We start from the raw sequence: 25,229 nt of genomic DNA, 5'->3' as shown, positions 1-25,229 counted from the left end.
TTTATTCTTCTGCCTCCAAGCGCTCATCAGCTTTTGTCTTTTGAGAAGGTACATCCTCTTGTGGTTGACTGACACCAAAGAGAACTCAGTAGTTTGTAAGAAATCCTGCTCTCTCTGTCACTGTCGCCACAGGCCAAAATATGCTGTTCTACCACTTTCACAAGAACAAATTTCACTCCAGCACATGCTACCACAGCTTGTATTTGTGACTTATTTTAACTCCAACTGCAGCTCATGCAGCACACTGGTGTTAGCACACAGCTGTTAAAGTAATTTCTAAGCTTGATACTTTAAAAGATGTTTTCACAATCTGTATACTTTTCCAAAAAGCTTTTGTAAAGGCTTTTAAAGACCCACTCTGATAAAAATCATGTTTTTGCGGTTTTCAACATTATCTTATGGGATTTTTGATGGATGAAATAAATTAAGAAAATTAAGCTTTGAATTGCATTTCTAAGTACGTCTTTACTCCCAAACAAAACTCAAAGGTGAATTTCAGATAAATTACTGCCGCACGGCCAATACTATGTCCAAGAAAATGACAAGACTTTTGGATTTTGGCTAAAAATGGCATAATCATAATTCAAAAACCATTGGGAACGTTTTTACAATGGATCAAAAGATGATTGGAGTGGAACTTTAAAGCACAATCTCAGTAGTAAATAATTTTCCAAGGGGCTAGGTGATAAAGAGAAAACAGCTATTGTGGGGAGAACTATCTATGGTGCTGAACTGATTTGTGACAGATTATTTTGAGCAGATACATGATTGCAGAGTTCCGATTTAAATCAAAACAATTCGGATGGATACGTTACCCATTATTCAGAATCAAAGCATTGAAATTCTCCCAGTGGTATGCAGCTTCTAAAATAAGTGTTACAGCTATGGTTCATGTAATGAACTGAAAAAAATCCCACTCATCCAAATGCAGTTTAACACCTCTTAGTCATTCATTCATAATCCAAAGCGCCGCTGAGATATCAGCCAAATGTTTGGGATTTTTTTAATTTTATTTTTACAGATAATATGCAAGTATATAGATTTTCTTTTGGGGATTGGCACATTCTACCAAACATGTCTCTTTTTCTAAAACCCTTTTCAAACCTGCAGATGTCTAACATTGACTGCTTTAATGACCTGTTAAAGAGATGGCATTGAGCCCATTCAGATAATAGTCACATCAATGTTCTTCCGAGTTATAGTCAGACATGCCAGTGAATGTGAGACAGGGAGCCACAAGGTTTTCCATTCACACAAGACTGCACTTTAAGTCAAGTGAGGTGTAATACAGAAGACGGTAGTTAGTTTCCTCACAACACAGATCATATCAAGATGCACATTGGAGAAAAGGGGAATAGAAGAAGATAAAAAGATCTCTTCTGTTTTTTTCCTATGAATTTTCTCTCATTTTGGCTTTCTATTATTTTTATTTGTCATTTTCGCATAATTCTTAATGTTTGAGACATTACTTTCAGCACAATGGTGCAAAACAAATCCTTCAAAGCATGCCCAAAATAGAAACATTTCTGTGTTTTGAGTATGGATAGCAAAGGGCTTTGGGAAAGCAAACAAAGCAAAGGGACAGCGCAGTGTGAGCAGATTAATTGCTGCCTTTGTCTTTCAGTCATTCGACAGACATCAGCGAGAGTCAATAAACTAACTCAATTGATTGAATAAGCTTAAATGAAAAGCAGAGGCAGAGCATTTTGGACTAGGAGAGTCTCTTTTCTGCATTACAGGAAAAACATGAACTTGTTCATCACTCAAATTTACCATGAGGCGACCATCCCGCAATAATCTATTAAATAAATGAGGCCGCGGTTATCGGCATCTGCTCTGAATCTTCTGAATCTGAAGTCCAAATCTTACTGGAATTGTAGTGGATTGCATTGTCTCCTGCACCCGCTACAAAGTAGAAATGAGAAAACCTTGTATAATAACAACCACTGGTCACCTCCTTTCTTCATTTAAAGTCTAGCTCACTATGCTGTATGAAACGTCTGTTAAAGGATGAATGTGTAAAGGCCACTGTTGACAAGCATGCAGCACAAAGGGCAATGTACTCCACACACCCAAATATTTCAACAAATGAGGGCAGGAAAAAATAGCTTTATTTGCCTTAACTTTCAGTCTGACTATTTCCAAATTTTCCCCACAAACAACCAATTACATTTAAAAAATGTAAACGCAAAATGCAATAGCAGTTTGCTTCTCTTGGAACAGGATTCTGTAAAAACTTGTGGAGTTAATGTGCACACAGATATTGAACCTAGTTCAATGTTTGTATGCAGACATTGAACCCAGTTCATGTCTGCATACACTTTTCAGATTATGTTGTTATGTTAGCCTGTTAGGCTCTGGCAGCCCCGTGATCCTGAAGGCATACAGCGGGTTAAGAAACTGGATGGAGTGATGGATGGATGGATGGATGGATGGATGGATGGATGGATGGATGGATGGATGGATGGATGGATGGATGGATGGATGGATGGATGGATGGATGGATGGACGGATGGATGGATAGTGATGCTGCAAACATTGGTATAAAAATAACTTTTTTCCTGGGGACATTTAAAAAATAATCAGATTTAGACCCCTTCTAACTGTATTCTTTTAAACTATAAAATGTCACAAACTGATTATGGAATTGAGTAAAGACTGGTCCTATGGTGAACTAACTTCCAGAAAGATTGCTTTGGGGTTTTCCCTATGTAAATGTGCCTACAGATTTACAAATGAAAGGCGTGTCCTGCATTCAGATCGTTGTGGATTATTGTGTTAACACTACCTCAAATATCACAAATCAAAAGTTTCAATCTGTCGTATGTTTCCATCTTGACAGCACCTACTCAGTATTAAAGCATATTTTTGGAGGGTAAATGAGGATTTCATTTAACCCTTGTGCTATCCTAGGTACTTTAACATTGGGAGTTGGGTCATATAGACCCACTAGACAGTGCGCTGAACCTTTTTTCTTCAATGATTTGTGATCTTCACTGGTGTCCATGGATTACATGAAGTCTTTCCACCTTTATCCACCTTTGTCATAGTAGGGAGAACACATCAATGTAAGGGGGGGGTCATCTAAGATAGCACAAGGGTTAAGACAAATGAAGCAAAAACAAGCTCTTTTTCCAGTCTGTAGCTGATTTACTGACTTGACTGTAGGATGCCAGAATTTAGAAAAAGAGACTAATATGACAAAAAAAAAAGGATTTCAGGTGACCATCACACTAATTTAAAACATGGAAGACATGGACACAAACAAGGAGGAACTACAGGAATCGAATTTAAACATAAACTATCAAAGTCTATTTAATATTTAAGATAAGAATTTTCTAAATAAATTACCTACTAAAAACAGGACAACTGAACTTGAGTTACAAAATCTCACAAGATGTGTGGGAGCGGAATTATTGCAGAGAATGAATCGATTAAAGCAACCAAGTAAAAAAAAACAGAAACAACAAGACGTGGGGGTGTTAGAGATAGTTTATGTAATGATGTTTGCAATCAACCTATTTGCTTCGAAAGTGGTTTTTATTATAGTTTATAGATCTGTTTTTCTTCTGCAACATCAACTTCAAGGAAATGTCATATTTCTTAAAGAAAAACATTTCTAAGATTCTTTGAAATATGATATGACTGAGCGGATATTTTTCATGTCTGTTCTGGCTTTGTCAAAGGAAATAAAACTGGAGTAGATAAAATGTTCATTTTAATAGTAAGAATTTCTTCTTTTTGTCACACAAATCATGTAAAAAGTAGTTATTGCTCCAAGACAGCTTGAATTGCAAAAGTTTTAAGAAAAACGGCAGATGTGAGCCAGGATATTAGAGTCAAGATAAGGTTCCTAGCCCCTTTTTCCTTTTTCTCTATCTCCCAATCTTTCCATAAGAAGCACACTGACTTATCTGCTCTATTTTTACCTCAAGAAAAGGTTCTGAATTAAACTGTGTGTCAGAGGAGCAATCTATAGTAGCTCCCACCGTGCCCAAATTCACTGCACCTCCACACTTATATAACATAAATTGCTCACACACAAACAAATGTTCGCACACAGACATGCACCTGTACACCTGACAGTAAGAAGTCCGTGTTGAACAAATATTCATGCACTTCCACTTATTCACTTATTCAAACACCAGTTGTTTTTTCACACATTCTGCGTACGCATTCAGTGTTTCCATGAGGGAAGGATGACCAATAAAGACGACATGTGCACCTGTGCATGTTGTTGCTCTGAGACACACACGGCATAAAAATGTCAAATCTGTGGTAGACCGTGCATGCTGTGTATTGTGTGCACAGACGCACAAACACGGGTTACCTGGCCTCTGCCACTGTGCAGCAGTAACTGCCACTTCGCCGCGAGCTTCTGCCCACCCGCAGCTCCTCTCGAGATTTACGCCGATTAAAGTAGTCTGTGAGTTTCCCAAAACTCGCCATCTTCCGGCTTTCCTCTCACCTCCACCACCCTGTATCCTGTCGTGGGTTTTTTTTCTCCCTTCAATGCGTGAAAAAGATGAATGCACTTCTCGTCTTGCTGGGCGACCTCCTGACTTTTGATCTGCCTGCCTTTGCCTCTACCTGGACTCAGCAGCGTGGTTCTGTATCAGCTGTCGGCTGGAAGCTCCCTTTGCAGACTTATTCCTTTTTTTTTTCTTTTTGCATGTAATGTGCAGAAATACCCGCTCTCCGTTTTTCTGCCTCTCTCCTCCTTTCGCTGGTTTGCCACTGCGCACGGAGCACAGACACCGACTCTCTTAAAATAGTAACGTTTGTAACTGCCTACCCGTCGACACAGCAGGAGCAGCGCACAGCAGACGAGAATGAGGAGTAGGGGAGAGAAAATGAAAGAGGGAGAGGGAGGGTGGCTCAGCGTTGGTCTTCTTGTTTGCAAGGGGAAGAATATGAGCTGTTATGATGCTCAAACCTGAGCCCACCCCCCTCAGTCTATCTCAGTGTCTGTTTTTTTATGCATATGGTCTGTGCTGCCCACTCTTTATGCATTAATTCTTTCACAGCACTCCCCATCGCTTGCAAAGCACAAATGCAACCTTCATTCAAAGCTTATAGAGGCTGACAGTGGATGAACACAGTGTGCACATCCCAGTGCTCTCCATCTATCTTTTTCTTCCTTAAACATCATAGTTAACTTAAACCGCAGCTGCTCCACAATCATAACATTCCCTGCATGCATTGCTTAACCACTTTTGTGAACACGCTTCTAAACTGTAATTTAATCAGCTATAAAACAGGAGCATCCTGATTTGCAGCAGAAATAATAATAGAAGGGGGGAAAAAAAGGTGGAAGGAAAGAATGCAGAGACGGAAGAAAAGGGCTCACTAATGAACACTTCACACAGTATTCATTAGTGAGGGAGCACTGTGTGTGAGTATGTGTCTCCTTCAGCCACATTCAAGCAATAATCTTAATACTCACTGTTTCATTCGCAATCTTTTCTGTCATCATTAAAACCAAGTGACTGCATTGTCCTATTTGTTTTCAGCCTCTCAGGTTTATCCACTTCCTCATCACCTCTTGCTCCCCTCCTTCCCTGCTTGCATCTGTCTGCCACCATTTTACCATTTCTATCCATGTTTTTCTCCTTTATTTTTGAACAACAAACAGGAACAAGCACAGATTTATAATGGTGCTGGTTACGAGGCGGAAGGTCCACAATATTAAAAGCTTCTGTTTCAACAAATATCACATCACAAAAGTGATTATGTTGTAACAAATGTAACTAACATTTTCACAAAGGAACACATTAATTAAAGGTTGCCACGGTTGGCGGGTCAGTACAACTGATGCGCATCTTTGATTATTATCAGAGTACTTGAGCGAAAATTGAGAAAATCAATAAAACCAATTAAAATGAAAAAAAAATGAAAACCCATTTTTTCTTACAAAATAAAAATAAATGTGTATTTTGCCACAAACCAAGTGGACCACCGAATTCATTTGTGATGTTTTTACTGTTACGCTGATGTCACCAATAGGTTCTTATGGGTTAAGTTCCTTTGATTGTTAAATATATAATGAGAAGTTACTACTGGTAAGTAAACCATTTAAATGCAAACACTATTTCTCATGGCAGTAGCTATGAAAAAAATCACATTTTAAAATAATAAAACGATATAAAACGGAATTTCCTAAAAATATTAAGATCCCAAGACATATGGTTTAAATTCTACAAAAACATTTCGTAGCCCAAAAACCAAGTAAACAGAATAAGTAACAAAAAATTCATTATGAAGCAAATAAAAAACAATAAAATTACCATATGTTCAGGCAAACACTTGTACGCAGGTTTTATACATGTTCTGTTCTGATCATGTTAAAATTATTTTATTCAAATGCTTTGTACACTCCACACCTGTGGATTGACTATGGGGCTTCTAGAAGTTACAAGTTGCTTATAATGATGCCCTGAGGATTTTATTAAAAAGACCACGGTGATGCAGTGCTAGTGAGTTGTTGCATGAGTTCACACTCTCAAGGCTCTTTTAAGACATTTTATTGATGGTTTTACACAACGTCTTAATGGCTCAGAGAAGGAAATTGTTCTATCCCTAACCAACACAAACCACGGCCTTCTTAAATATCAGTCTCCAGTTTGGAGATACTGGTATGGATGCATTTATAAGCCCTTTAGTTTTTAAGTTTGTAATTTGGGTTTTTACTTGGCTTTTATGTCTATTGTTCTTAGCAATTTGATATGCTTTCTCTCTTGTTTTCTATCTTTTATGAATGATTGGTTCTTTCTGTTTGTTTTTATGATCTTGTCATTTGGACCTTGAGTCTGTAATAAATTATTTATTCGTTTATTCATTCATTCAATAAAATGAAATAAGCCTAAAACCAAAACTCTGAGTAGATCTAAAAAAAATATTCAAAAGCTTTTTTGTCATATTCTGCAAAAGAGTAAATAAAAATCTAGTTTCTAGATTTTTTTGTCGTGTTACTGATAGTATTGGCAGCAGATCTTATTCATTTTAAAAAAAGTAAAATTGTGTTCAGTTTGATACTAACATACAGCTCTGGAGTTTTCTGGAGTGCAAGACTGTCAATCACCCAATTTTGGCACAATTTGACAGAATAAACTAATGAGTTATATTAAATTGAAGTCTTCAGACAGACACAAAATCCCACCACAGCTGGATCCACAAGAGTGTCTGGGAGTATAATAACATGTATTTAGCCGAACTGAACCAAATTATAGCCTAAAACTAACTTTTCTTATGGTAATATAAACTCTCCAGCAATCATTAGACAAACTCGACAATCAAAGAAAAAAGAATGGACTCTCAGCCAGACATCTAAATTCTTAAAATGCAGTATTCAGTTACACCAGCCTCTTGTAGCTCAATGACATAATGCAAAGAACACACTTTCACAGCAAAGATCAACAACTAATTGGACACAAATGTGCTTCAATCAGTTTAGCGGTTCTTGTAAGAAAAAGTATTTTATAATAAAATAAAATAATGGATAAAATTTGTATCAAATACCTGTATCTAGGTAATTCAAACTAACATTCAACTAGTACAGGGGTGGGGAACAAGTTTGACATCAAGAGCAGAATTTTTTAACTGTGAGAGTCAAAGAGCCACACCACACACAGGCCTTCCAAGACGTACACACACAAACACGCAATTAAAGCCGTATTATTTTCCGTAAAACACTCCTCTCCCTACAACACGACAGCAAGTATTGTACTTGTGTTTATTTCAGGGAAAGTGTCCACCCTCAATACACACATCAAATTCAGCTTAGCCAGAGTTAACACAGCGACTACCCTGGAGGTCATGCAGATACCCCATTCCACACACACAGGCACCTCTCTCTCATCTCACACACACTCTCTCTCACTCTATTCTCTGCCTCTCTCTGACACACACAACTACTCAGTGACGTGCAGTGAGATTGATGGCTGGCAGATTTACGATGATAAAAACTGAATATGTCACTGTTCATCCAACAGTATTTAACTGGTAATTCTTTGTATCTCAAAATTCCTCTTTCAAAGATACACAAACATCTGGACAAAACATCCTTCTGGTGTGTGAATAATTCATATTCACAATAAACACATTACATACAGCATGGACCTAATTTCTGCTCATAGCCCCCTCACTCATGGTTTTACACCCAAGAGTCCCCACTTCCCATGAGTCTTGGGGGCTAACCCCCCCCCCCCCCCCCCCCCCCCCTCGCCACACTATTCACACTAGGGATGGGTATCATTAAGGTTTTAACGGTAATACTACTCTTATTGATACTGCTTATCGATCTGGTATTTTAAAAATACTATTATCAATACTTTTTGAGGATGAAAAATAAATAAATAAATAACAAATTAATCACATAAAGTGTTTTATTTCCTCATTATGCAACAATGTTCATCTTCTTAACCGTTTATTCCCTTTTGGGGTCACGGGGTTGCCGGAGCCTATCCCGGCCACTTGGGCGTAGGCAAGGGATACCCTGGACTGGTCGCCAGTCTGTCGCAGGGTGGAATATCCTCAATCACACATCCATTCACTCTCACACTCACACCTATGGTCAATTTAGAGTTGCCAATCAACCTATGAAGCATGTTTTTGGACGGTGGGAGGAAGCCGGAGATCCCGGAGAAAACCCACGCATGCACGGGGAGAACATGCAAACTCCACACAGAAAGGTCCCCCATTGATGTTGTGTTTTTCATGTCCCCCAGCCGGGACTTGAACCGGGGGCCTTCTTGCTGTGAGGCAAGAGCGCTAACCACTGCGCCACCGTGCAGCCCCATATGCAACAATGTTTTTTTTTTTTTTTTTTTTTTTTTGATGAAAAAATGCTTTTTGAAAAAGAGTTTTTTTGTGACTTATAAAACACGTTGGGCAGGCCCCAGGCTCCCTGATCCATTCTGCAACGGGAAGGGGAAGGGGAGCGGGGTGTCTTTGTGCCAATGGTCCTGCCCACAACTCAAAGGCAAATGTCTGATGAACTGCTGCCACTCTGCAGAATGTCCTAGAAAATGACACAGGTTTTTTGAATTTTGCAAAAAATGGCATAATCATAATTGCAATACCACTGGGAACGCTATTAAAATAGATCAAAAGATGATCAGAGGGGATCTTGAAAATGTTTCACTTTACTTTCTCCATAGATTTAGGAACTAAAAGGATTTATTTAGTGGTACCTAAATAACAGCAAATTCTGAGAATATGCCTCTCATCTCATTGGTCTACATTAATTGTAGCATTTTGTGAAATACAACTTTAGTTGGATCCATCAGCCTGTACAAAGATTTTTTTTATGTTTCACAATCTGAAATTTGTAGCTGGGGCAGTCTAATGAGATGAGTTGAAAACATTGAAATGTAGGGGTGTTTGATTCATTTTAACAACTCTTTGATTCATATATTATTTTGTGGTTGCTGATCCAATGCACAGTTGATATTAGGTCATTTTGAACTACCGGATTGATTCACCTACTCAAAATGGATCCAGGACATCTTTTAGCCAAAACTTCAACCAGTGTCCCTCAGAGATAAACACCTGGATACTGAACAGTGCAGGTGAAGTTTTCCAGATTCCTTGTATTTCTTCCAAGATAAACAAACAAGTAAACAGCTTCTCTGTAAGGCAAAACTTTCTAACAGTAGAACATTCTACCACACTGTCTTGTCACATCTTTATATAATTCAAACTGTTTCCAGACATTGAATTTTTTGCTGCCATCAGTAAAAATGAATCTAGCTTAAGGAAATGACAAACATTGACGATAACTTACTGTGGATGTGACAATCAAGTCTTTGCTGAAAGAATTCCACTGGAATAATAACTTTATGGGATTTGACTCAATGCAGGTGAAAGAATGTACTTTAGTAACAGTGGTACAAATTTAGATTCTGGCAGTTTACAGACTTCTTTGTGCCAAAGTGTCTGGGTGTATTTCAGAGTGTGCGGCTTGTGTTTGCTGTGATATGATCCCACGCGGCTGCTAATGTTGTGTGAAAGGTGTGGGCTGAGTGTGCTTGCAGGCCCCCTGTGATAAAGAGTTCAGGGACATTGATCGTCCTTTTCTTGTCGCCATCTTTTTTGTTCAAATGTCCTGCCTTTGTGTCTTCCCCATGATTGGACAACCCTATCTCGCACAACTGCCCACTGATCTGAGGAACAGGGTGGTCCAACTGTTCGCCCAGCGGGCCAGGAAATATTTTAAGTTCAAGTCTCTTAAAAAATAGAAGAAGCACAGAGAGAGGGGACAGTAATTGAACTTGAAAAATCATATAAGGGAAACCTTTTGTAATATTAATGACTCAAAAAGTTCCTGTACTCCTCATCTTTGCTGACTCTGTAGGTTTTTTTCCTAAATTATTCTAAAGTGCAAGGTAGGAGTCTCTCGTGCAAACATGGTAGGTGATGCTGTGCAGTTTTTTTAAGAAGTCTTTTCTAACCTCAATGTCAGACGCTTCTTCAAACTGTCACTGGTGTGTGCCAGCAGCAGCTGATCCTTCCTCAATAGATCCTCATTTAAGACCTTTTTTTTTACCAAATTGTTGCTGTTTGAGGCAAACAAGCTGTGAGAAGATTTATTCTACCTTAAGACCCACTCCGATCATCTTTTGATCTATTTTAAATGTGTTATCAGTGGTATTTTAATTATGATTAATTGATTTAGCCAAAATAAAAAAATAAAATACAGTCTTTTTCTAGGACAGTTTCTGCAGAGCTGCAGGAGTTCATCAGAAAATGTATTTATGGCGAGTAGTAAAGTATTTTTGGACTATTAAGTCGCTCTGGAGTATGACTTCCAGTACCCAAAAAATGCATAATGAATAAACAAAAAACATTTATAAGTCTCACTGGAGTATAAGTTTTACTTTTGAGAGAAATGTATTTTTAACAAAATGGATACAAGAACGTACAAAGGCAAATCCTAAAAATGGAAAAGATAACGTGAAGGAAAAGCCACATATGTTATTCAGGCTTGGTGCTTTTGCAGCAGTATTATAGTTATACACAGCATTTCACATGGGAAACGTCTAACAATGGGTTAACTCCTATCTTTCAAAAGCCTGAATGTTTTAGTATGCAACAACATCAACTCTGCGTAATTATTGGTAAGCTGCAGCAACAAGTCTATTTCAAGAACTCAGTTGCGGCCGATGCAGTTAATCTGAACAGAGAAGATCAAGTTGGCAGCAAAGTGGCACAATAATGGCATGAAGAATCCAGACAGAAAAATCTCTGTGCAGCCACAGCCAGTGGGAGCAAGGGATTAGAAAAGTGGAGCAGCTCTCATGCACTTGCAGCTTCAGCACAGCCAGACACACAAGGAGTCTGTTTTGATTAATAACAACAGAAAAAAAGTTATATTTCAATACTGCATTCTTTTTCTCCCTTATTATCAGTGGAACAAAAAATTTGTGCCCAAGCTTGAAATCAGCTACCTTAACTTCTAAAAGATATTTTTTTATAATCCTTGTTATCTATTGGCGGTTTTGGGTATTTTGATACCCAAAAGTGCAGTGTCTTCAGCGCAATCTAACTTCAAACTGACCACTCAGACTGTCAGCTTTTTTTATAAAACACAATTCTTGTAGGGTGCGTCTACACGGTCCATTGATGAATTCCCTCTAAATCCTATTTTCTGGCTCCCAAGCTATGCCTGGACTTAATCAAAACAGTCCATACGGGATGAAAACATGACATTAACATGTCTGTAAGTCTTATATTTCTTGTTTTACACCACAATTCTTACTGTAAGTTTGAATTCAGAAAATAATGAGGAAAAAAAAACAGGGAATAGTCTTAAAAACAGAACACAGCAATAATCAGCAAACTTCTTGAAGGAGAAGTCTCAAATAGAATATTAAAGTAAAAATAGCTATATAATAACATTTGTTTAACTTTAAACAAAGTTTTAAGCTGATGAATACATGACAAAGCAAACCTTTTATGTTGAGGATGATTTCATTTAAACAAAACTTATTCTATTGGGAGAACTGTGTTTACTAAACACAAATAAAATCCTGATATAGATTTAAATAAAAACTGTCTGTCTAAATATAAAGATTTAACCTGCCATAATGTTGCTGTATGTCTTAGGACTTGGTTTTAAAATATAGTTTTGTCAATATACGAATTTTGCATCAAAATCCATATTTCTTTAAGATAAATTAATATTATTATAAAATCTATTTTTCATCACCACAAAAATATGATTTTAGGATGCAAATTGTAAAATAAATTAATTTTGACGTTGATTTAATTAAACTGAACTGAAAAATAACCTTGAAAAATTGTATTAAATCAATTAAGCAATCTTAACCTCATTCTCTACTTTTATACACAGGTAAATATGGTTAGTTTGTCTTTCTTTCCTAAAGTTTATTTTGCCCATATGTAAAACTTACACGAGTTCTGATTATACATTTTAGGTTATATCATTAAGAAAGAAGCACTTTGAGGTAGTAACTAAAGCGGTTCCCCTAACGTTCAAAATTTAACCAGCTGAATGGGAAAAAGTTTAAAACCTGATGTCTTTATTGTGTTTCTTATGAGTACCACTTATGTAACAATACAAATGAAGAGTCACTTCCTGCTTCTTTTTTTTTTTATTCTTTTTCTTTTCCAATCAAATTAAAATCAGTTTCAGAGAGCTTGTTTTAATTCTGCCACCAATTTCCCGCTGGGATCAGTGAAACAATCATTCACAGGACTTACGCACTGAAGCTAAATCAATATTGTCACTGTGGAGTTTGCCAAAGTCTTTGACAGCTTTAAACTTAATTCCTTTCCCCCAGCTTCTTCCTCTGCTGTCTTCCTTACTTCTTTTCCCATGATCCCTTATTAATGAGGTATTCTTGCTGATACTGCATAGACAGGAAGCAAATCTCTAATACTACAGGAGGAACTTTACAAAGTAAAAGAAAACCTTATTAGGTTAAACAACGAGTCACCTACAATATTTCAATCCCACAATTCTTTGCTGTGTCTTTTTTAAAGCAATGCTGCCAATAAGGTATGCATAGTTTAAAACAGCTTAGTAAGTGGAAGATACGTGGAAGCAGATGAAAGAAAGAATCATTTACCAGTCTTCCCACCTCTTCTCTTAGGGGCTACCTGTTCCCAGTAGTGGTTTCCCACATAATCCCCCTTGATCAGATGGCTAATCAATTCTTGTGGAGGGGATTTACTGAGGCGTTTAGGTGTAGTTTATGCACGCAAGCTTCTGATGGAGCAAATTAGAGTAGTGAGCAGGAAGGATCTGACTGGACCTGACAGCTGTGACAGCAGGCATCTCCGATCTCACGGAACATCAAGACTTTGACACTAACAGCATGCAAACACTTTCACCTATCACATCATACATTTATTTATGAAGACTGTATAATCCAAAATAAAATAGAAAGCATCTAAAGATTAATTTGCTGCAATACAGAATCTCAACACTGATTTATTTGAAAAGCCAGATGGTGAAAGGTTTCCGTGTGAGCATGTATTGATTAATCTTATTGATTAGAGAGCATAACGCTCACATAAGCAGCCTGCTGTGCCATTACGGTAGGCTATAGATATCACACTGTCAGCCACATACCCCTACACTGATTTCCCAAGAAACAGACAGGTTGACATTTCACTGATGGAGTCCCGTCAACACATCAAAAAAGGAAAAGTTGTATAAGAGGAAAAAATGCACAGCAGCATATACTGTGTGCATCATATTATACTGAAATGAACAGGCAACTTTGTTCAAATCTTTGTTAAAAGCAAAAATTATTGTAAAATATGATAAATTCTTTAAATGTAAAATTTGATTGAACTACATGAATATATTTTAAGCACCTAAACTGAACATTGTTTTCATTAATATATTTTCAAAACATAAATTTCAAACTCTTGTGAAAACTCAGAAGAGGAGGAGCAGCAGGGAGCTTCATAAAAAGAACAAGCTGCAGACAATTTAAAAATAGAATCATAAATCAAGAAATATAACAATAATTGCTAACTGTATAACAGTAGTTGCTCCTTAGGGCACAATAAGTAAAAGTGTTTGCATGCTTTGTGTGGCGTAACCATTCTACAGAAAGAAAAGACTTATGAGAGTTTGACAAACACACTGACCGTGACTACAAAGGAGGGAGGAAACAGAGACCTAAAATATTCAAAGCTCGCACTTAACCCAAACAACAAAGCAAAGTAGTTTTAAAAAACAAAAAAATAAATAGTTCCTCTGCTGAAAAAGACAGGACACCAAAACCTTTTAACTTCACTGAAAAGGATTTCCTTTGCTTCTCATTCTGTTTTTTCCCATCAATGCTTCTGATTTAGTCTCATCATAAGTGAAATATATAAAACCAGATAATCCTTTTAAAAAATGTCTGTTTTTTTAAGGCGTTTCAACTATGAAAGACAACAGAAAGTCAAAGTCACAGACAGAGTATCTAGCAGTTTTGGAGAGTTCCTTCAGTGTCTTCAAATATACAAACTATGAATAAATTAGGAATAATTAGAGTATTTTAAAAGTAACAGAAAAACTGTTTAAACATGTAGTTAAATTCCATCCTTTCGATGATAAAGAAACCTGATCAAAGTTACAGCCAGCATTTGAGGCACAGCTTGTTTTTAAGTAAAGAATTAATGTTCTATGCATTGATATTCTAAAACAGTAACAATGAATTTAAAATTCTCTGGAGTTAAATCTGTTGTCAAGTCTTAAAATAGGATTAAATATTTGTTCCGGTAAAGAGTCGTAAATCTTTAGGACATTATTGATCTAATCAGCGAATTTCTAATCAAGGAGCAGATAAAGCCTTCCTTCACAAGAATTCAGAACTAATTTTATAAAAATTTAACATAAGGTTGATGCTTAGAAAAGCTTTTGAGTACAAGTAATACATACTTGAAAGGAAAGTGTCAATAGATTCATGACACTATTGATCAACATTAATTTATGAGTATTTTATGGGACTTTTGACAAACAAGAGCAAGAGCTCATTCCCTGCAGGTTATTCCTTAAAATGAATAGTGTTTACTTTCTTTATTAAAAGTCTATTGATGATATGTTGTTCTTAAAGTGAAAAAATGCATTGCTTTATCGATTCCAGTCTGTTGTATGCACAACAAATAGTGCCATTCAAAGTGAAAATATCATTAGCGGTAACCATAATCAAAAATAGGACAAAGACATCTTAAAAAATGAAATTAAATAGAAACACAAATCCATCTAAAAAAAACTACCACTTCCCAAAAGATAACAAGTTCCTTAGCTGCATTTTAGCCAAGTTCATAGAGTGAAGACAGCGGCAGAATCAATCAGTGCTCAATCCTCTCTGGTTTTAGAAGGACAACAAATAAAAAACTGAAGAAGCTGAAGATCTGGGAGAACGTGCTGGGTCATAAAATAGAAGCTCAGGGATGTAATCAAAAAGCTAAAGCTAAAGCTCCAAAAGCAAGAGGTAACATTTTATCTAAGGTAAACTGGGAGCCAGCACAATGCTGCTAAAATGAATGCAAAGTGAAATGCAAGTAAAAACAACAACGCCTCTCTTCCCAATACATTTCTGTCCCTATTTCACCTCGACTACATCAGCTCAGTGCTGCTGTTTTCTAAAGCAGGGGTTAAACTCTCAAACACTTCCTCTGTTTTGATGGACGATCACCCCAGCATCTGTTGGTGCTCGTGTCCGACGTCCAGCTTAAACATCCGTGATTCATTACGGCACAGTTAATTTGGACTGTTGTTCCTTGTTGTTGTCATTATCCACAAGGTGATTACACAGCAGCTGCTGTATCAATTTGTTTATGTCAAAGTGGAGTGTATAATGCGCTGGAAGTGCTTCTCTAATGGGTGTTGCAACATGAAAACACAAGCAGCATCTCTTGGTTGAGCGACACATACCGTCTGATGGTATAAACTCATGCGAAGATGAAAAGACCAAATACAGCACACAGGAGATGCTGTTCACATTTGAGAACTAAACAGAATACAACACAAACACCAAAAAGCTGTCGAAAACCCTGTCTGTTCATGTGTGGATGCAGCAGATTCCTGCTCCAGATGAGCACGGCATAAACACCAAAAACATGCAGTGGTAAGATACATCAAACACAACAAAAACACATCTGATAATGAAAAAAACACAGTTCGCCCTGAGAAATCTTAATCCTGTTCCCTGATAATAAAATTTAAATTATTCTCGTCGACACCACATCACTGACAGTGAAGCAGCTCTCAATGACAGGCCATTATTATTCCAGAGTGAGTGATCCACAAGAGGGGAGTGAGGTGAGTCAAGTGTTGTGTTTTGCTGTGTATAAAAAAAAATAAAAAATAAAAAACCACAGTAAGAGCCATGAATCATCTCTAAAATAAAAATCAATCCTCTTCTCCCAAACTGTTGCTGCAAATGAGTCAATAAAGAGAGTTATAATTAACTTCCATCTGTGAAAAATAGCATTCACCCAGCATACCAATGCGAGCAAGTGCTATAGTAATAAAAAAAAAGTCACAACTATCCATGTATAGGAAAAAACAGACAATAATGTTTGTGATGCTGTTCAAATTGTCTTTTGAGTTTCCTTTTCTAAGGAAACTCTGACTCCCTGGACGTCCTGGACCTCAGTTTCTTACCATTACCCTTCTTAAGATGTGGTGTGGTGTGTTCACTCTGGTCATTTGCTTCATATAAACAGAGCTGTTTGCTAAAGAGAGAAAGTAATGAGCCTTCAAAAGGATTTAAAAGTGGCAGCGCAATCAATGTCAAAGTCAACGTCACATTGAGCGACTCTTAGAACTCTCAGTTGTTGTCAAAAAAACACACTTGTCATTTCAAAATAAGAGCCATCAAAGAGAATGATCCAAATCTACAGCTATATAGCTTCCTTCCAGGGAAGGTAAATTAGGACAATAGCTTTTGCTAGACATCAGAAACAAACTTTGATCATTTTAAATTGAAAAAATGTAGTTTTAGTTGGTAACAGAGGACAAAATCTTGACACAGTGTCAGCAAAGACAGTACTACTCCAACTATTATAGGGGACCAAACTGTTAAAAGTAAAGAAAAAATTAATGAATTCCTCTGGATAGTTAACAATGCTGCTTTTCTATAATTTAACAGAAAACCATTTTATTTAAAGAAACCAAAGTTTGATTGTCTCTTTCGCTGAAGGTGTTTTAGGAGACATGTGTAACTTTTTTATATTTAAAATCAAATTAACACTAAGAGTAAAAATCAAATTAAAAATGTAAATTAAAAGAAAAGAAATTATGATAAAAATGTTTCAACTAAAGAAGGTTTTTATTACAAAGGTCATTATTGTTGATTACAAAAAAGATTGATGAATAAAAAATGTATTTTTATTCAAGTTAACATACATTTCCCACGAATATATTACATTTTTGAAATACTCTGAATTCCCCTTTACGTTTCATAGAAGTGGCTATGCCGCCCCCTATTGGCTGACAAGCTCAATACAAGTGTTGGAAACAGTTGTTCCCGTTGAGTAGGTTCTCAATATAAATGTCAGTTTGGTGCTTCCTGTTTGCGTGTTCTCCAAACAGCTGCGTGGGTGTTTTCCTCCTTCCTCTTACAGGCCAAAAACATGCAGATTTGGCTGCAGGGTAAACAATCCACAGAGGTGAGGGTGACAGGTTTTTGACTGTACGGCCACTGTCATGAGCAGACTACAGTTAACCAGTTATGATGAGACCTAAACAGGATGAAACATCTTTTGATAAAGGATGAATTTTCAGAGTTAAATTAACTAAATCTCTGACTTGAAGATTTTTATTTTTTTGACTCCTGGACTGGTTTTCTGTTTTAAACTAACTCCCTAAAACCTAACAAGCTGGAATGTGATGAAAGGAGGAAAACAGAAATGATGGAAAGAACAAGCCGTTTTCATCAATCATCAATCCAGATTGTGTTAACAGGAAATGGAATGGATCAAATGTCAAATAAATCCTATTTTGACTAAGCAGTTGAGTCAATTACAATCAAGAATGTGTGAAACCACATGAAAGTGGAAAAGTGTGCCTTCAGGACACAACTATTACAAGTAAATAAAAAAATGACATGGAATGAAATTTACTGTTTACACACAAATACTCAAAAACTCAAATGTATATGGCTGAGGGTAAGACAAGCACAAGCACAGGTGTTTGTGTTTGCACATGCATGGGGGTACAGGACATTTATTAAGGCTTTTTTCACCAGTTAGAATGAGTCACAAGTGAGTCATAGGATGGAGAAGGGAGTGAAGTTGTGCAAGTCGAGAACCTGTCTTTGCCACATTAGTTTGGCACATCGCAGCACCAGCAGCTCAATGACACAACCTAATCATTAAAAAAATGGCTATTTTTAATAAAACGGGAGCCAGAAATAATGATTCAACAATCAGTGACGCATTTCGCCCATTTGGGAGACAGGGGGGGTCTGCAACGATCCACTTTAAACGAATAGCTTCACTTGACAGTTGAGCGTGTAGGCGCCTATCCCCAGTGTAGGATCCGTCACAGGTAAGAGTTTCCTTCATTTACTCAGCTGAGGTATTTAAACAATAAATACCAAAGAGAGTGATTCACACTCACAAGATTAGATGCTCAGGCACAATCAAAAGCAAAAAACACAGAGAAGCTGGATTATTCATGGTATAGGGGCACAGAACCAGGAACACAAGTTTGTATCAACTATCTGCAGAGAATGTGCTGAGAAGAGGGGGAGAGGGCATGCAAACGGAGCTGAGAAGATACAACTCCCTTATCAGCCCAGCTGCACGGCTCTGACAAAGAGGGGAAGGGATACTGTTGCAGAGGAAGCTGCTGTGTGTTGAAAGAATCAATGCCATTTTAGACAAAGATGGAAAGATAGAGCAGTTCAGACAGTGTTCGAGAGAGAAGTAAAGTTCACTCACAAATAGAACAGTAGATTTGGTGAGGTAGATATATAAAATCCACTAATAATCCCCCAAAAATCTGATATCCCTTTTAAAACAGAGGCAGCCCCTTTGTGTTCTGATTTTCAAACTCTTTAGATAAACACGTTCAACCTCCATAAATGTATGCTGCCAACTGCAGTCCACAATTGTACTTAATTGTATGATTTCATCTAACTCTTCACTAGACTTTTCTGAATGTGAACACTTCTGTGAGTTCTGGATTTGTCTCAAAGCCTTTTTTTCTGAGTGTTATTTATGTAAAAAAAAAAAAAAACTCCCATAAGTAAGATTTTTCAACTTCAGATAGCTACTTAAAATGCAGAGAGGCAGCAACTCTACTTCAAGATTCACCAAGACAGCTCAGCTCCTCTCCCCATCTCTGAGCATGAGGGCAGCCACCCTTTCTGCTCAACCCTTGTTGCACAATAAAAGACGAGTACAGAATACAACCACACTCCCCCTGTCAATCTCATCCTATATTCTGCTGTAAGTCATAAATTAGACTCCAGCATGAGGCAGTAACTCTTCCGCAGACCCAAGGGGGCAATGCAGGCTGTGAGCCATGACCTCAGCACTAGAGGAGTTAGATTCCAAACCAGATCAATACTCTACTCTTCAATCAGCGACTTTGCCGTAAATAAATGCTCCAAAAAAGATTTAAAAGAACTCTTTTTTTTTTTTTTTGAAATTTTGATTGTAAACCTACCACTTTTTAGCTTTATTCAAAGTTTTTTTAGGTTTTGTAAAGGTTAGTTTTTTTCTTGTTTGGCCCTCTAGGTTATTGACATTTGTGCCAGTTTTTCTACCAGTTCAATTATTTTTTTTTTTTAATTTATTTTTTTTTATACACTGTATTTTATCCCACGAAGGGAAATTCTTTCTCCGCATTTGACCCATCCCCTTGGGGAGCGGTGAGCTGCAGCCGAAACCGCGCTCGGGAGGCAGTAGCGTTAAGGGTCTTGCCTAAGGACCCTCACTGGGTGATGTTAACTGCTCGCCATTGATATGGTAATTGCCCCCAGTACCATTGCTCATTCCCCTCCGGGAATCGAACCCTGGTTTCCTGCATGGTAGCTTCCCACCTTACCAACCGAGCTACCCAGCCGCTAAATTAATAACTAAAAGTATTTCAATAACCATTTTGATTTAGTTTATATTAAGTCTAAATAGTTCATATCTCTATATAATAGAACTACATTTGAGATAACTTTTTTTAAAGACCCACTTTGATAAAAAAAAATTGTTTTTTGGGTTTTTTTAACATTTTTTTTGCGTCATTTTTTTGATGGTGGAGGATATCTATAAAGAAAATTAAGCATAAAATTGAATTTCTAAGTATTTCTTTGTTCAAATCATTGTGAATCAGGAGCAAGAGAAAAATTGACATTGGAAAAAGCTTGTGACATAGACGCAACAATTCATTCAGATGCATCCACTTGCAGAAAAACAAAGAGTAAACAGATGGATGACGGGGTGTAGGGGAGGGCTTACTCCACACCAACAGTCCTGCCCACAACTCAGAGGTGAATTTCTAAGAAACTACTGCCGCTCTGCAGAAACTATGTTTTGGCGCAAAACAGTATAGTTATAATTAAAAGACCACTAGGAACACTTTTATAATAGATCAAAAGATGATTGCAGTGGGTCTTTAAATAAATCCAGAAAATAGTAAACCAGGTTTCCACCTGCTCAAACTTGCAGGGTTGCACAACTTTTAGCCCTTTGTCAACCTGGTGCTCTCAGAAGCCAAAAGTTGGGTGAAACAATAAACATCTGTCCAGACTTCTCCTCATCTTGTGTACCTTGACCTCAGATCACAGCGGGACCACCAAACAATGGTTTGGATAGTAGAAAACGTCTGTGCACATGAATACCTCTGCCGTGCCTGCATCTCATGTGTGGGCAACAGCTCCAGGAAGCTCCAAAATAGAGGCAGGAAGTTGATTTAGTAAAAAACAAAAAGGAATGTCATGAAACTATGTAAAACTGCTGTTAAATCAGGCAAATCAAAAGGCTTCACTTACTCCACGAGTCGCTCCATTGCAGCAGCTCCAGGCTTCAGCTGCTCTCCAGGGTTGGCTGGTGGTTCTCTTTGTAGGATGTCCTCTTTTTTCTTCACCTGGAAATTCAAATAGATGTGTTACCCCCTCCATACACCTCATAGTAAATGCTAATTAAAGAGAGGAAATTTATAAAAAGGCACGTGTGTAGTGCCTTACAATTTTCAAAATGAGCACTTATTTGAAAATTGCCACTTTCCCTGATGAATCTAAGAACACGCAAGACACTCCATCCTTGAAGCAGCAGCCTTTTGGTCTGTCCTCTGTAACTGTCAGTCCCTGTCTGTCTTTGGAGGGCCTCTAGAGCCCTCTCAGATCTGGAGGTGTTGAGTTTCAAAGTTGTCCTCACGCTGTGTGATTTATGACGAAGGCAGAGCAAAGTCTGGCTGCTCTGTTGTTGAGTTTTAAGTGTGCTCACGGTTCATATTCCACCCCTCCACCTCAACATACAAAGAAAGGGAAGAAGTGATGAATAGTTGAGAGGATTTTTTTTACATTTATACAATTTGGTCAGTTTAAAGGTCAGTTAAAAGTGCTGTTAATACTACTCTTTGTGAGACTTTTGACATGATTTTTATTAAGAAAATGCGTTATTAATTCATGAACATTTAACATTGAATTTTGTTTTAACAAATTTCTATTAATTTTTCTAACAACATTTATTTGTTGTCAGATTAACTAATAAAGTTTCAGCTTTGATCAATTTAAATATATAATACAATATGGTATTTTATAGCCAGACAAAATTGTTTTTGTATTTTTTTGTGTATGACTGGATGATTAAATTTTGTAGAGTAGTAAATCGAACAAGAACTTGCAATTCGGAAATAATTCTATATTTTGGCAGTGATACCTATCCTGCAGCCATCATGCTGGCCTTTCTTGGAGACTGCAGAGGCAGTATCATGATCTGGGGTTTCTTCCATTTTTCAGGTCAAAATCCAGCATTATTGTGCACCCCAAGAATCCTGTCACTATCTAAGAAATGCTAAATCCAATTTTTTTTATTCTATATTTACTTTTTTACCTTAACTTGATATTTTGATTGTTCGTTCTTTGTATCTTTAACTATCTTAAGTTAGCAAACATCAAACCAGCTAAAATGAAAAAGTCCAACTAAAGTTATAGTTTTTTAGGGGAAAAATTGCATACAAAAACTTATATCAATACTAGGTTGAAAAGAAAAAGACTAGCATTTATTTAAAAATAATATTATTTGCTAAAGACATATTCAGTTTATCTCTGGCACACACTTTGCACCAACCTTCTCCTCACTGAGGAAGACAAACCCTGAATCTAATTAATATCATTCATGATAATGTGAGGTAATTATGCAGAACAGCAGCACCTGGTTTAAACTTTGCACAGGTGCTTACACCTCTCATGCCCCCAAACCAACATTGTAATTAAGCAAAACATCTGGAGAGAAGGAAAATGCACAATTGGCTTCAACTGTCTCCACTGCCTCAACTCTGAGAGGTGAATGTCTTGGCAGGTGAACTTCAATTAAATCAGGGATGCACATATATCACGGCACAAAGTCAGCTTGGATAAGTAGACAACCTGACAGAAAAGCTCTGGCAAAGAAAAGACAGCCAGTACTGACAGAAAGTGCAGCGTTGCTTTACAAGATCAAGATACCAATTGATTTTGTATCTATAGAGGACATTTGTTTTTTTGTATTTGTTTTTTTGTTTAGTTTTTTACCAAATGTGAAGTGGTGGGGCTCTGGTAATTTTAGTTTTTGGTGGGAATAATTCTTTTACTCTGGTAGTCAGGAGGTTCAAAATTACTTTTTATTTGAGATAATTTAGACTTAGACATTATTTGAGCAACATTATGGATTAATGTATACCTTAGACTGCACATTTGTCCAATTTGACCTTGATTTTTGTCTGAATATAGTAAAAAAGTCAACTGTTTTGGCCCTCCATTACTTGCAACAAAATGAACAGCACAACAATGGAAGGCTTTGTTACTTGTAGCATCCAAGCTTTGATTTGATTTTCTCACTCGATTCAGAAGGAAGTCTTCATGTGTCAGCAATAGTTACGTTTCATTACTGGATCATCAATACCACAGAAACAGACTTTTTCCTCCTGCTTTGTGCAATTCTCTCAAGCCTCAGAGGGTTTTTAACTGTGATTTAAAGAAACCTTTCAAAAGCAGGAGCAACATTTCCCCTCATATATTATGCATCTGCATTTATCCACACCTGCCCTTCTCCAAGTCATGCATACAAGCTTTAACATGGAGTGCCGGCCAGCCAGTGCTTGCCAGACCTATCAAACATGCATACGAAACAGATGTATCTTTGATGTAGGCTTGTTCGTGTTGCTCCGTGTGCAAAAGCAAGTGAATGAGTGAGTGCGTGCATGGTTTTTTTTTTATTATTATTATTTTGTGTCTTTGTCGTTGAGCTTCCAGGCCCTGGGGGTAGAAGCTGGAGCGATGTGGCTGCGTGCCCAAACACACAAGTAAAGGTGGTGGGCAACCACAGATCTCAGGAACTTTAAATAATCTTTGCTAATAGATTTCACTCTGCATAAATATGAGCTGAAGCAATTTTGTATCTCATTAAAGCTAATCATAAAGTGCATTTACGGAGATGTATTCTCTCTGAACATGCTGTCCTGTAAGTTTTCCAAACACCTATAAATTCAGGGTTTTTTTGTTTTTGTTTTTATTGTTGTACAACTGACACCAGAGCAAAATCATGTCTGGATGTTTTGCTGGCATTGCACAGCAGGACAAGTATGGAACTGGTCCGTAATCGTGTCATGTTTTACCACCTCGAGTTGTGAAAACTTCCCTTGCACAACACTGTAAACATATATCATGATGAGTCACAACTGACAAGAGCTTAGTTTGCTTGTTATTAACTTCATTCAGGCTTGCAGCTCCTGATTAGTTGTGTCTCGGTGTGTCTGCTTTGCGGTCACACACATAGTAATGACATAAACAGCTCCGACTTTCCTCCCCTTGCTTCTCAGCTGACCCTGAAAAGTCACCCTGACCCCATCTTCCTGCTATCTAAACACATGTTCTCACAAGCTGCCTTACTTTTCTCCCCCTCCTCTCATCTAACTGTTGCCCACACTTGTTCACACTCACGTCGTTTTCCTTTTCCCCTTAGACTATTGTGTTGCTCATACTCCACTATTGGGGAAGCCAGTCATTTCCACATGTGTGCCGACTAAAAGCATCCCTTTCCTGAGTAGCAGGGTCACAATTTGCCTCATATAAACACAGGACACACCTTAGTACAGCACTTTTGGCGTATCCTTCATTACAGAGACACTACATACGTTTTTACGCACGGTTTGTGTTGTCCTTTTCTCTGCAAAAAGTTGGAGAACTTCACCTTTAAAGTTTGGGAGCAGAGTTGAAGACTGCAGCTGGAGTCTTTTGTGTCTCAACGTGCCTCTCACTGGGTTTCCCGAGCATTGTCATGACAACAGCGGGAACGCACCGACTCTGGCCTTTGGAAACAATGCAGCCAGCAGAAGTTTGAGTGCGGTGAACACAGATTCTGTCGTTTAGAACAACTTGGCCAATTGGAGACAACGAAAAAAAGCCAATTAGGACATGGAGACACGTCTTAAAGAGACTAAAAACACAGGATGAAATCGTCATCTTACCTTTTTGTTTGTAAGTTTTCCTCCCACGCAGAATTGTAAAGTAAACTTGGTGTGCAGCTTTTGACGCATCAAGCAAAGTGAGAAGTTTGTGTTGGCATTTCCCTGTGTGGTGCTGGAGCTGCGCGTCACATGGAACAGGAGGACAACGGCCGGCGCTGAGCTCACTCGCCCCGCCCAGACTCTCTCTGCTCTCGTGCCCGCGTCCGCGTGGAGATGCTTGGCTCCGCCCCCTTCAGACCTGAAGGTAAATCACTGGGCTTAAACAAAAGAAAGTTGAGGCCCATAAATGAAAAAAACATGTCTCCAAAGATATTTTTCCAAGGTGTAGAAGACTATAATTTTCCTAAAAAGAATTCCATTCATTGTAACCAAAAATATAGTCATCTATTGTTTTTGTCAAACTTGCACTTGTCAAAGTCACTGTGATGGATGATTTCAAAAATAGAGGATTATATTAATTAGACCTTAATGGATTGTGGACTTCCCCTTGCTTTTTCATGACCCAACTTACTGAAATTGTTCTACTCCTTTGAACTTCTCCAGTTCAAACATCCAGGGTGACACCGGCATTACCAGAGGTAATCCAGAT

At 37.7% G+C, this 25,229-nt stretch overlaps 1 protein-coding gene across 5 annotated transcripts in view; it reads right to left on the bottom strand.

Annotated features, from left to right (window-relative positions):
- LOC101159862 (ankyrin repeat and fibronectin type-III domain-containing protein 1) overlaps window positions 1–24,872 on the bottom strand; it is a 148,537-nt gene extending 123,665 nt beyond the window's left edge. Inside the window, exons 1-3 of one of the 5 annotated variants that reach the window (XM_023949109.1) lie at window positions 24,641–24,872; window positions 24,364–24,547; window positions 20,964–21,058 (exon numbers count right to left, since the gene is read on the bottom strand). In XM_023949109.1, the coding sequence (XP_023804877.1) occupies window positions 20,964–20,980 (17 nt within the window). In that variant the 5' untranslated portion in view covers window positions 20,981–21,058; window positions 24,364–24,547; window positions 24,641–24,872. Of the gene's footprint in view, window positions 1–4,330; window positions 5,700–20,963; window positions 21,059–24,363; window positions 24,548–24,640 lie in introns of those variants that run through there. The other 4 variants (XM_023949113.1, XM_023949111.1, XM_023949110.1 and 1 more) reach the window with 4 other exon arrangements.
- Window positions 24,873–25,229: the final 357 nt, after the last annotated feature.

This window comes from Oryzias latipes, chromosome 19, assembly GCF_002234675.1.
Source record: "Oryzias latipes chromosome 19, ASM223467v1".
Lineage (NCBI taxonomy): Eukaryota > Metazoa > Chordata > Actinopteri > Beloniformes > Adrianichthyidae > Oryzias > Oryzias latipes.
Note: the sequence above shows the minus strand (reverse complement) of the source record. Positions and strands in the feature narration are given on the sequence as shown.